We start from the raw sequence: 14,433 nt of genomic DNA on the forward strand, positions 1-14,433 counted from the left end.
AATTTAGGGAATTTCTGGGAAATAAAGTTATGTAGGCATGTAAATCTGTGATAAAGCCACATATGAACTACCATGTTCTGGTTTCTTCATCTCAAAAAAAGATACAGGACACATGACTGTAAAAATTTTTGAGAAAAGTAACATGAATGCACCATGGTATGGTACAGCCTCTGTATGTGAAAGGACAAAGTAAACAAGAACTCTTCAGCCTGGAAAAGACATAACTTGAAGAAGATATGAAAAAGGTCTATGAAGTCAGAAGTGGTGCGAAATTAATGACTTGGAATTAAGTATTCAACAATTTTTCAATATAAGTACCAGAGAGAGAGGGAATCAAATAAAGATAGTAAAGGCCAAATTCAAAACAAGCAAAAGGAATTGTTTGTGCAATGGGTAGTTGCCATGGCAATTCCTTGCAAATGGATATGTAAGATGTTAGAAGTTTATATGGGGTAGAGGGCAGACTAGAATTTCATGGAAAAGAAGTCCACTGAGGTTTATGTCATACACAGAGCATCACAGCTGGCTGAGGACGTTTCCAAACTGGAAAGAAGTGGAGGTTTTGTAAGTGTGCACAGGAAGTATCGTATATGTTTGCCCTGTTTTTACTGTTCTCTAGGTATCCGATGTTCACCGCTGCCAAGTATGGATAGTAGGCTGGATGAACCTTTCATGTGACCCAACGGGATTATTCTTTTTCTGAATAAGCAACTGCTGCATCCAGTGATGTCAGATACTTAACAAATGTTTTCTAATTTAAAAAGTAGGCTAGACTAAAGTACAAAGAGACTCTTCTCTACAATAGGCACAAGGATTTGTTCCACACAAATCTTAGTATCACATCATGTGTCTGTGCACTTAAGACTGAAAACAGACTCCTAATTGTATACTGATACAAGATTAGGCAGAAGTTGGCAGGGCCCCAAAATGCCACCTAAGCTCAGGTAGTGCCTGACATACTGATAAAAGCTACTGCCCTATTCAGCTAATCTCCTGGTTCCAAAAGCATGACTACCACCTGGCTTAGGACATTAACCACAGCCTGATAAACTCATCCTTTTATCTGAAAAGCTTGGAGATGATAATGATCTGTGAGAGGGGAACAGCATCTTGTTAAATATTTCTGGAGATGGACAAAAGACTACAACTCTGACTGGAAAAAGAAACATGCAAAGCTCATCCTGCAAGGCAGAGGCTCTACAAGAACACTTCTGACAGCTTTCATGGTATCTGGTAGCCCCCAAGGACTTTTTTGTTATTCCACAGAAGTAAGGTCAACCATAAGTGAAGTTCAACAGAACATGTGCATAGAAGAGCACTGCTGAATTCCCCAAGCCTACCTTGCAGATCCAGCTTTTCCAACCTTATGTACTCCTACCTAAGACTATGACATATGGAATTTGGCAAGTCTTGCCAACTCAATTCCCTCAAATGTGTGTATCAGAGTTAAATTACTACTCTCCCATTCTTCTTGACTCTTTTACTCAAGAGACCAAATGAGCTGAGGGAAAAAAAAAAAAAAAAAAAAAAGAGCTGAAACTGCAGTGTGGTGAGAACAACAGAGAGTATTTGGGTGGCAGCTGTGAAATTCAGTGTGTGGTGTAGTAGCAAGTCATTAATCCTATTTCCAGTGCTCATGTTTTTATCTTCACAATATTTAATGCTTATTTTAAAAGTCATAGTCATTAAAGCACTTGAGAAAGTCTGAATGCTGGTTTTCTTTGAGTTTTTTCCACAGCATGTTCCTGGCTGCCACAACCATCAGTAAAAAAAACCCAATCCCACAAACTTCCTAACCTGAAAATTCAGAAAACACACACACTTCTTTGCTTGACATAGCAGTTCTCAGTCCTAAGGACTTTTAATGCTTTGAGTTAATAGTACTGATTTATCCTCCTCTTTGCTGCTTCTTCCCACAGCAGACAATTTTACTCACACTGCTGTTACTTCTTGTCTTTTCAACACATACCAACTCACGCTATAACTCACTAGCTGTCAGCATTTTAAAAGAAAGATTAGGAGTGCCAACTACACCTCAGGAAAAACATTTGGACTCCTCACAGCTCAAGTGTTTATTACATACTACAGAAAAAAAAAAAGTGGTGCATTACATTATCCCTGTCCCTACTCTTGTTTCTCTAGGGCTTCACTAAGCTGACAGCTGACAGTTGCATGCTTGTTTAAAAACTGCAGTAAGAAATAATTATTCTGAAGACACTGCATATATAATCATCACAACTTAATAACTAAGGGTTGGGTTTTTTTTAACAAACAAGCTATTTCTTTGCTAATTTGTATTTTTATAAAACAACTGACAGTCTAATACAAAAAGCAATGCTGATCTGGTAAGAAAGATACATTTTAGGACCACTTAATAAAGTGGACAAATGAGGAGCTGAACTCTAAACACTACCTGGCAACAAACAATTTGAATTTATAAATGAGCCTACAACTCATTATGACACAAAGCTCAGGAGCCTACAAAAGTTCCCCATAAAATTACAGATAAGGGTTGAAAGAAAGATGTTACTTAATTTAAGTTCCTTATCCCCAGTCACTTTTTCTGTTGAGTTTCTAATGCAGCGCTCACAAGGAAAAATGACTAGTAAAACAGTGTGCCTTTGATATTCCTCATAGTATTTACATAGTGTTTACACAGCGTTTTACTAAAGCGTCTTTGAAGACTACACAATGCAAGAGCAGCCTGAACCTAGAAATACTCAAGGTATGCTGCAGAAATGTTAATCAACGGAGATTTAGAAGAATAGAAACAACTTAATCTTTGTTCCTCTTCCATTCCTCTTTCTCACAGAAAACAGGGAGGCAGGTAAACAGGAAAGGGAGAAATTATTTTTGTATTTGGCAAGAGAAAGAACAGATTGTTCAGCATAGCTGATCTGGTTACCTTCATTAACTGCCCTTAACAATAGCAGCACAAAAGGCCTCCTTCCAACAATTCTCTGGGAATTATTAACCCTGGGATAAATTGAGTAGGATAACTAAATGTCCTCAAACTAGTTCAGATGCTGAGGCAGCCAAAAAAGCACCTTACTTTTACGAATAATCTTAATGTGATTTAATGTTCCATGTGCTGAAACCTTGTTCCACCTTTGAACCTCTGGGCTCTAAATAAAAATTATTTTCTTCTTTAATCTTCCCTGTCAATAGAGCTGAGTAATTTACCAAACATGAGGCACTCTGCTCTTACCAATGTGGCAATCTAAACTCTGATCCTACACCAAAGTCCCAGAGCCTGGTGCTCCAGTAAATGAAGAAAAGATCACTATGACATAGCAGGACAATACAGAAACACCTGATCTTTGAAGTTCTAACAAAGTTGGCTGTAATTATACTCTTATTATGATACTTCATAATATGAGGCATTTGACAAACTCTCAACACTTATTTCTAGGTAAATGTTCCAAATGCAGTATTCTAGGCACACGATTTTGTCTGTAGAGAAGAGAGACGTTCTGATACCTTATGCAGATACCAAAGAGCAATTTTTCCCCTGCTTTCAAATTGCTCACCTCTGGAAAATTCACACTTCTTTTGCAGGGGAGAAGGGCAGAAATCCCAACTATTTTCTACTGTCAAATTTTCAAATAAACTATTTGATTTTAAAAGTATTTTTTGGAACTAAAAGAAAATAATCGAGTACTAAAAGGACTGTTTCCTCACATGCAAGGGACAAATTACTCAACTATGTCTTCTGTATTGCTTTGAATTTTTAATCAAAATTATCTCATTTCAATTGTTTACTACTTAGAAATGCTGTCAACCATTTAAAATTTTTATTTGGTAAATGCATAAAAGTAGGTCACTGCAAACAAGCTTATACACAGTAATACACAGATACATCAGAGGATTAATATATAAAAATCAAGAGATGAAAAAACTGACCTGCTGCTTCTGGTATTTGTTCAGTAGGGCTAAAAATAAGACGTAACATCTGGAGCAGTCTGCTAAAGCTGTACAGAAGTCATCGTATGAGGACAGTTTCCTACAAAGGTACAAAAATAAAATATAAATGAATGAAAGCACTTTTTCCATGCTAGATTAAAAAAAAAAAAACACAAACCCACTCTGCTTTTGACTCCCAAAGCCATGTTTTCCAACAAATGAAATGAATGCCAATACTTTGGCTTCTAGTAGAGGCATATGCAGTTACATAAGAGCACAACAGAAGTCTAGCTATCCTTGCCACAGTGAATTACAGGAACTATGAACATAAGGAGCTTCCCAACCTGCCTGCCATATGGGCACAGTATGCTAACACTAGCACTTCTTAGCAATAAATGGGAGAACTGTATCTTGAAGATGACATAGGAAGTCAGGAGAGGAAATAAAGGGTCCCTTCCTAGTGCACATCTAGTAGAGCCCAGCAACAGCACTAACAGAGCACACCTCTTCATAGCTAATACTGAGAACGTGCCTTCTTGCAGCCGCAACTGCTCCTGTCTTATGCTGCTCACCTTCACCATTACAAAAACTGAGAACCAGATATGCTTTGGTCACAGCAAAAACACTGCAACAACAGAGCAAACTAGGATAACCTCTTACTATGTAGTGAGTACCAGCAAATATCCGTGCTGATGTGCAATTACAGCAAGACTTACAGACTTAAAGAAATGAATAATCTGAGTAGATTGAACATATTCTCTACAAAGAAGCTGCCTAAAGTTACTATCTGAGAGAAAAGAATAATCATTCTGTATTACTAGAAGACAAAACAAAATTCAAATCCGTGCTCTGTACTGCAAAGTATTTTTTCCTTGTGACTGCAATTTCCAGGAAGCTAATTAAATTCATTTTATGGGTAATTTGTATCTTCAGAGCATGCAGTTCACTAAACTTAAGAAAAAAAAAAAATGAAGCAGTAGGAAACTTTAAATAAGACAAATCACTTTTCCTCCATATTGAACTCCAGATCAAGTAAATGTCCTTGTCAGAATTACAGTGTAAGCATCAATTGCATTTAATTACAAACCCATTACCCCACTTTTCATGGCATTTCTCAAGTAAAAGAAATGCTGTCTCCTCAGAATGAGTAAATAGACTCGAAGTACTGTAATCATTGCTAGAACTCAACTAATTTTTAAGAACAAAATTAGAGAAACAGATGTAGACAAGGTGGCATGGAATTGGGGAAGCAAGTTGAAGGCTTTACAGGTGGCACAAACGGCTAAGGACCAGATTTGCCTGGTTTTAGCTGTGGAGAGGAAGGAATGACAGGCCCCTATGCAGCTGCTCTTCAAAGCACCACCTGATCCTACCTAGCAAGGAGAATATGATGGATAGTTTTGAGGGGCTGGACAGGAACAGAAGTCCAAAGCAGAATAACTTCTCAATGAACACAGAGCCACAGGCAACATGACTCAGTACAATAACAAAGCAGCAGTGGCAAATCCTTCATCCAGAAGAGCACTCATAAATTGTGCTTACAACCCAACTCCTCCAGAAATTGCCAACAGTTAATTCCACAACTTCTTCAAACTCCTTAAATTGTTTGCAAATCCATTTAGCATTGGATATTGCAAGCTGGTGCTTGGTAGCTGGAAGATTTTTGACCGAGTATGAAAGGATCTTTTGGGGTGATACAGTCATACGGATCTCCCTCCAAAAACATATCTTGGGAAGCAGCAGCCACTGAGCAGCTCCTAAAACTGAGATTCTTTCAGCACTTCCATCTGTACACTCGAGCCCTGATCCAACAGATTAATCTCCTCAAACACTCTGTGACAGCTCAAAACAATGAACACTGATCACATTTGCTTTCTCCTGCATTTTATTTCACAATACACAGTCCCTGCTAGAACTTAAGCTTGTGGAATTTCTCTAATCATTTTTTTTCTAAAACCATGGCCTAAAATAGTATCAATAAAGACTTAATAAGGTATGCAGTTTTAAAATGTAAGAGTCAATGCTTTAAAAATCTCAGTCAGAATCTGGGATCACAGAACAACATAGAACAAGAACACATTTTTCACAGGGACAACGAATGCAAGTTCATATGGTGATGTTACACATTACACAAACACCAAGCCAAATATTAAACACCACACAGAGCTTTAAAGAAAAATACACCTCGATGTAAATGTTCCAACTTCAGTGCTTGATCCTGCCCCTCGCTGGGCTCACGTGAAGCAGTAGGGCAGCATCGTGTACCATACGTACCCGAGTATCCTGACGATGTAGGTGCAGACGTCCCTATCGCTCGTACGCTGCTCTAGCGCCACGCAGAGCTCAGCGACCGCAGCGCTGCCAGCGAGCTGGCGCCTTGCCGGGGGGAAGTCAGCCAGTCTTCTCAAAGTAGCTGTCAGCTGCGTGCACAAGATTTACAGATTTATTAATCGGGGCCATTTGCTACAGAATCCACGCCGTTCCTAAATCTAATAAAGCCCGTATCACATTTATAACGCCTAAGGCAGCCTGATGCCCTGTGAGCGTTCTGCGGGGAGGCGTCTACCAGCAACACCGGGAGATGTGGAAGTCGCCAAACCGTGCGCACTGAAACCATCTCTGAGAGAGCAAGGCTGGGACCGGTCTTTGCCTGCATGGCATCTCCTCCTCGGAGGGGAAACATGAATCTTTCAGAGGTTTTAAAATCTTGTGTGCATGTGTACAGCCATGTACCAATTGGAAATTAGGAAACCAGGTGAAATGCTGTGGCTGAACATACATTTGCAATTCATACAATTTGAGAATTACTGTAAGTTGCAAACTAAGATGAGCTTCTTATAAAAGCCAATTAAACTTATTTTTATTGAAACATGTAAAAGTCAATCAAGCTCAAGAGAAAGCCACTATCTGAAGAGTATAAAAATGAAAAGCTTAAATCTTCCAAGTTTATTTTGGAAAAACCCAAAATATTTCCACAAGCTACTGTTCTATTTCAAGGTGCTTTAAGCATAAAATATCTCTCACTCATACATGTACAAAGTGGAGGCTATTGAGCATTCTGAAATGCTCTGGTTCTATTCCAAGATAAGGGTATTCAAATGCCAAGGTCAGACAGGCAATGACATGTAAGCAAACTGTTGATCTAAACAGGAACTTACTATAAAATTAAAGTGAAGTCATTTAATCTGAGTATGGGAATTCTTCAAGTTTTCCTTATTCTAAGACTGAAGTATGCAATTTCAATTTGGTTTCAAATGTAGCTTTGTAATGCAAAAAGAGCATCCATTCAAATTCTAAGCACAAAAAAAAAAAATCTAGAAATTAAGTATTTTATCACTCAACTGGACTGCTTGTCCTGTGATACGTTATTGTTAATTTTAAAGGAAAAATCTGACAAAGAGCAGATTAAGTTGTGTTTGAAGAGCTTTTGCTCATAGGAGTCTATGCACAACACTGTCCATTCTCCAGCCAGTTTCAAATTTGGTGTCCTACTTCAAGAAATTTGACAAAAATGCACAAGTCTTCAGTTACCACACAAATGGCAAATGAAAACACAATTCAAGAGGTTCTGTAATGGAATGAGAGGAGACAAAATGGAGAAGCAAGGTACAGAAGAAAAAAAAAACTATGTGATAATGTGAATGTGATACAGTAACATGAAACATACACACTATTCAGAATAAGCAGACACTGAACCTATAGAAGCTATTTGCTTTTACTTCCTATGTTAAGACGACACCTGGAGTTTTTTGTCATTTTAAATAAACAACTGAAAAAAAAAAAATTCCCAGATATGCATTCTTTCAGAAGTCATGATGCTTCACAAATCAGCACAATACCAGAGAAATATTTAAGAATACAAATATCCTGATAAAATACTTTGCCATTCACAAGTTTTGGTGGAAAAATTCCTGCCAAATAAAACAGAGAGAGAAGACTCCTATCAGCACTCACATATGAGATGTTCACAGCCAGCCTAGGATGGTATTGTTGGGCTGTAGCTAAACGTCACAATGAAGAAAATAAAGGATAAACAACGTATTAAAAATGTTGTCCAAACCCAGACTGGGTCTTTCACTGCAGCAGAGACACTTAGATATTAGATGATGAAAAAAAATATATTTTTATCAATAGATAATGGTGCAGAGGTCTCCAAAGAGAGTAAGAGTCGTCACTGCCTGAGACAGATGGTTCAAAATCCTCCAGCAGTAAATTCTATCAAGAGGCATCCTCACACAAAGACAGGAAGAAAAAGCAATACAAAGTAACATATACACTTAAATGTGTGACAGTGAAATTCAGAGGTTCATAAAAGTATATATCCTCAAAAGAATAGCTAGCATACAAAGTGAAACTTGAAGAGTACAAATTAAAAAGTAACAGACAGCAGATGAATTCAAGAGATACCCAATTGCTTTAAGCAGACACCATGATGCAGGGAAAAACGCATTACAGTTGGCTCTGGCAATCCTCACCAGCCTTAATCCTTATGTTGCCAGGAGAAAGATCAAATTCACCCAAACAGAAAATTTAAGAGCAAACAAATGCAATTTTTAAAGGAGAAGATATTTTAAACATGGAATACGTAAGTCTTGTCAGTGACACTTCAAAAGCCTTGGCTTTTGAAAAGACACTACCACACTTCATATAAATACAATCAGATGATCAGGTAAAACAATATAAAATGAATTAAACATAACTTTATTTCATGTCCTCTATTAAGGAAAAGTAATTCTTATTATTAACATTGTTATTATTGTATTGTGAGACTTTTACATATCATGTAACACATTGTGTAACAATGAAGAAGAGGGTCTTCATTCCCACAAAAAGGACCCCGTGTAACAGGCCATCTGCTGATTGTGCAATTACACAGTTCAAGAATGAAGAGGTAGTCCCAGTTAACTGAGATACTTCAGGATTAAGAGATGGCAGAGCCTCCCTCAGAGACCACTGTGGCCATTTAGGGTGTTTTTCTCCTCGGGTGCAATCGTCTATTTCTCAAGACTTGTATTTATTCAGTGTATCTGTATGTCACTGGATATCCAACCTTTTGCTACAATTAAAGTATGCCACAAAACCTTCCTTTATTCTCAAGACGCTTTCTTTGACACTATATCCCTGAAAACACAAGTATTCCTACATCTGTCTATGATGACTGAACAATGAACTCACATGGAAGGAATGGTGCACATTAATGTAGATTTATTGAAGGAACTGACAGAAGAATCACAGAGGAATTCCATAGCAGCAGGAATCACTACTTTTCTTACAAGAGGAAGAAAAAAGAAGTATCTGCACTACTATAGAAGAGAATACAAGGGAAACAGTAACCTCAACAACTGGGACAGGTGTCAGTATTGACTTTTCCACAAAATACTCCAGGCCTTCTTGGAAACAGTCAGTGTATTCAAGCTATGAGAAACAGGTTTGTAATGCCTCCAATCATACTGGAAACAGCAGAGATGATAATAAAAAAAACCAAACTTGTAAAATGAAGTATTCTCCTTTCACACATTCGCAAATTAAAACTTTGATTAAAAAACCAATTTAACCACACAGATATAATGGAAGAAGAAACACTTCTGCAAAGTTGTGGGGAAGTTCAGGCAGCTAGTCAGACAGCTGAAAATAACCTGATTCATTAGCTTTATTACTTGAACATCATTTGTTATTTTTAAATGCCCCAACTTCTTTTTATTATCTACTTAACACAAATGTCCATCCAACAGGATTACCATCATATGCATTAATTACATAAGATTAATGCCAACAGCAGCCAGTAAATGTCAGTAAGTAACACACTTTGCTTTCAAACATCCCCTTCCTGCTTTCAGAAGGGTAAATATATTTAAACTACATAGATATTAAAAGACCTACAGGATACATGTCTCTAATTTAGGTTTTAAAATGCCTGCACAAAACTACCACCTACATTTTCACTCACTGAAATGACTGTACAGCTTCCACAGGCAAGGCATCATACTCTACTTTTCATCTCAACTTACTTTTCTTATCATTTAGGTGTTTTAAGTCACTGTCTATCCCCTCATAAATTACTCTGAGAAAAAAAAAAATCTATTCTGGACCCTCAATCCCCCCTCAATACTTTTCAAAAGGGGTTTCTAACTAAACTGATACAGCCTAAGGCAGCACTGCAGTGGCATCAGCACTTACAAAGTCTAACTAGCAGCATTTAAAAAAAAAATTTAAAATATGGTCATTGAAATCTTAACTGTGTGTACACCTGAGGTTTGTGAACCTTTCCAGCCAAGAAGGCTGGGAAATGCTATTTTTTGTTACAGAAGTATCATATCAACAAAATGGTACAGATTATTTTAGAATTGTTGAGAGAATTCACAAGAAAGTTAACAATCCCAGTTCTAAAGATAGAAGTGTATAAAGGAGAATTTTATAATTCATGTAGGAAGTTAATGATGACAGGACCAGGTAGGAAACAAAACATATTCCCCCAATCTTTTAACAATTTGCCAGTTTGGGGCTTCCTTAGCCAAATCTAAGTATTAAGCCACATAATTTCACTAAGTGCTTCACAGCATCTCTCAATCTGTTTATATCTGTTTTAAGATTATATAGACTATTTTGGAGAGACATACTTACAGCTCCACTAAAAGAAATAGAGAGAAATCAGTAAGAGTAATGTGATGACGTAAGCTACCTTTTTTTTTCATATAATTTCAAGCAGTATAAAATCCCTTGTTTGTAAGATAGTGGAGAATTAAAGAAATCTGGCATAAATATTAGAGAAATTCAGTGTAAACAGAAAAATCGTCTAATTCCTTTTCCTATGATGTCCCAAAAAATCTTAAAATTACACCATTCACTAATCTTTGTATCAGTAATTTCCAAGACACATGCCAGGCAAATTTTATTTACCTTGCAAATTGTTGACAAATACAGAAAACCCTTAAGCTGTGCCTAACTTCAGATTTAGCTACATTGCTTTTCTCTTTTCCTTCCCTAAAACACTAAGGTTTTAATAGTTTTAGGGCAAAGAATTAGTTTTCATAGCCACCACTCATCAAGGTACACCCTATATGTAAAAAGTTTTGTGTCTGCTACCTTCAAAAAGCTTCTAAAAGTATTGGCTTTTACAACTATCTTTTCCTCAAATTCTAGTTCTTCAAAAACACTTTGTCACAGAAATGTAGCTATATTTTCCTATGCATTTTTAAAAATGTGTTTTTCCTGTAATAAAAAGCTTTTTTGCAATCTCCTAGAGTATTGCAGAACAGTTTGTGTAATTCAGTTTAAAGAATTGAGACATTTTAATCTGTTTACTGTAATATCCAGAACACTGTCAACACCATAAGGTAGTAATAAGAAACTGTTTTTATTAGGTACCTAAAAATACTTCTATTAACTTCAAAATTTCTGGAGCCTTAAAAAATGTCTACACAAAAACATCTACGATTATTAAATTTAGGTCCTGAAAAGCTTCATGCAAACCTCTTAAAAAGAAGGTCTATTCAAATATAGGTTCAACTCTGTCAGTGGCATATGGGTTTAGCTTATCTCCTTTCATTACATTTTTAATTTGCCCTTGAAGTGTGCACTTTTAGAAATAAAAGTAAATGCTAACCTGGACTAATAGGTGGCCCAAGTTGGAGAAATGTGTGTCATTTTCTTTTATATTGTTAATCTGCTTCATTAATTCCAGCAATATATCAACAGCTCCTTTGCTGACCATTTCATTTAGGAGTACTGCATTTCCAGACATGAATTTTATAGCTCCCAAGCAATACAGGAGAGCTTCATCGTTTTTTTGTAGATCTCCAGTTCTCAGGACCTCCAGCAAACAATCTAAAAGGAAAATCATTATTCAGAAAGCCTAATATTAACATTTGTATCTGATACAGTCCAGTCAATTAAAAGATTAATAACTGGGGAAAAATGCCTATTGAACTCTTCATAATACATTTCTCGTAAGAAGAGTGGAGAAATTGAGGTTTTGGATTCAAACCAAGAAACAACTATTGATGAATAAGAGAAGGCCTGACTTTTGCTCTCCCAGTCTTCAACAACCAGCACCAGTTGTAAACACATAGTGATAATCACTAAAATCCTCAGTCAAGATCTGCAAAAGCGATTGTGCATGCCTGGAATTTTGTGTACTGAACATGACATTCTAAAGAGATTTATTCCCACTACTTCCTTAAAAATCTTACATCACCTCAAATGGAGCTCTAACGAGCACAGGTGCCTAATACGGATTTCACATTTGCAGTCTGTTCACAGCCTTTTTAGATTAACATTTTATATAGGTAAAAGTTTTGCTTTATGCTCCCAACCTCAGATATGGGAGATGTTAAAATTAGCAGTTGTTAGCACAAGACAAATATATCTTCCACAGTCAAATTGAGACATTCTGAATTTGGTGGGTGTATCTTAAATAAATAAGCTATTTTATACTTTTGAATTTCTAGTACCTGATTGAAACTGGTAATTACTACTGCTTCCTGTGTTCCAACCAGTTGAATAAAAAGATTATCCCATCTCATGAAACTTAAGAGCTGCCTAAAGTTTTCTGTCTCAAGTTGAAACTCTCTCCAAGTGTATGGGTGTGTATGGACAAAGTACCCACACCTCCAAGGCTCCTGCCCAAACTCTCATCCCCACCAACTGCCAAGCAGTCAGCTAAATCACTTGGGTTGTGACAATGTGAGAAATCAGTTTCAGGTCCCTGCTCGGCTCAGTATCAAACAGGGTACTGCTGTCTGTTTTGGGATGAATGATTAATTTATGCTTTCTACTGGAGCCACTCCACTGCACATCAGTCGTTCGCACAGCCAGAGAATGAAAGAGAAATCAAATATATAACTTAGTGACTGCAACAGGAATCTGGGTGATTACAATGATATCCCAGGTTCATGTCTTCAGCCTGGCTTAAAGTGGTTCTAAACCATAAACAGTGAATACACAAAAAACCAAAACCCCATGAAAACCTCTTTTTTCCTTCACTAGTTTTTAAAATAACAAGGAAAGAAGAACAAGTGAAATAAAAGTTGGAAATGAGAGAAAACACCCCAATGCTTACACAGACATAACCACTCAACTTGTCCAGAATTTTGTATGATGCTAATCTCTACAAAACCGTAGTTTTCAGTATCCAAAGTCAGTTGAACGACCTGAGCTGTTCGCTTTTCTCTGAATCTTTTCCTGTTGATCTTACTACTGGAAAAGCACTTCTTTATTTCTGACAACATTCATGTACTATATGACCATGAATACTCTCACCTATTTAAGCAGATATGCACATATGTTTTAACCTGTGTACTTAAGTATAAGCTTGCAAGGTCAAGTGCTACGTTAATAAAATGGAATGAAGTTTCAATGAAGGGAATGAGCATCAACTGATGCTAAGTATCACTCATGCACCGTAAGTTTCTTCATATTTTCTTCACATTGCTCTTATTTGCAAGGCATCTGGGTGTATGACTCAAACACAGTAACAATCATGGAAGCAGTCTTAGAGCCATTGCTGACAAATCTCCAAAACCATTGGCTCAATGTCCAGCAGCAGCTAAAAAAAGCTGATGGATTGTTCTCAATATCCTTCCTGATGATGGCCAACAACACAGAAAGCGTTGTTTCGCTTCTGTAAAATTTGGTGCAGACACATCTTGACTTCTATAGATAGTTTCATTCTGTACATCTCAATAAGGACCTACTGCAGTTGGAGAAGGTATACAGAAAGGTTACTAAAAGAACCCTAAGAGAATGACAAAATATCCTTTCAAAGAGATTACCTAAAGGGCTGAGATGCCTCAGTCTGAAGAGAAGGCAAAGAGAAATGATCACTGCTGTTTAAATAATAATGAAGGTGAAGGTTAAGCTGACTGTAGAAACTCTTACAAATCCTGCAAATCTACATGCAGGGGAATGATGAAAAGTAGATAGGTTTAAAACAGCAGATAGAAAACTTCTGTAACTTGTCACTCTATGAGATTGCAGAGGCAGACAGAATCAGAAAGTTCAAAGAGGAATTAGGCAAATTAATGAACAAAAGACCTATAAAACAGAGACTAAAAAGGATTAGGTGGGGAAGCACCATCTAATGTCTCTAACAGAACGTAACAATTCTGCATGCTGGGGTAGTGCAGGAGAAATGGATCATGGGTGGCTTTCATGTTCTCCCTAATCAGAATCACAGAATCATAGGGGTTGGAAGGGACCTCCAGAGAGCATCGGGTCCAACCCCCCTGTCAAAGCAGCTCCCTAGGACAGGTCGCACAGGGAGGTGTCCAGATGGGTCTTGAATATCTCCAGAGAAGGAGACTCCACCACCTCCCTGGGCAGCCTGTCCCAGGGCTCTGTCACCCTCACTGTGAAAAAGTTCTTCCACATGTTGGTGCAGAACTGCCTGTGCTCCAACTTGCAGCCATTGCCCCTTGTCCTGTCCCCACAGAGCACTGAAAAGAGGCTGGCCATTTCCACCTGCATCCCATACTTAAGATATTTATAAACATTAATAAGATCCCCGTTCTTTCAGCCTACCATCCCCATGTC

At 37.5% G+C, this 14,433-nt stretch overlaps 1 protein-coding gene across 1 annotated transcript in view; it reads right to left on the reverse strand.

Annotated features, from left to right (window-relative positions):
* The window catches only part of ARMC2 (armadillo repeat containing 2), a gene marked incomplete at its 5' end in the record, with an annotated part of 60,217 nt that overhangs the window by 18,362 nt on the left and 27,422 nt on the right, over window positions 1-14,433 (reverse strand). Inside the window, 3 exons of the mRNA XM_084261466.1 lie at window positions 3,904-4,003; window positions 6,178-6,323; window positions 11,507-11,727. Coding sequence (XP_084117592.1) covers window positions 3,904-4,003; window positions 6,178-6,323; window positions 11,507-11,727 — 467 coding nt within the window. The remainder of the gene's footprint in view (window positions 1-3,903; window positions 4,004-6,177; window positions 6,324-11,506; window positions 11,728-14,433) is intronic.

Source organism: Gallinula chloropus, assembly GCF_964237585.1.
Source record: "Gallinula chloropus genome assembly, chromosome: 3".
Lineage (NCBI taxonomy): Eukaryota > Metazoa > Chordata > Aves > Gruiformes > Rallidae > Gallinula > Gallinula chloropus.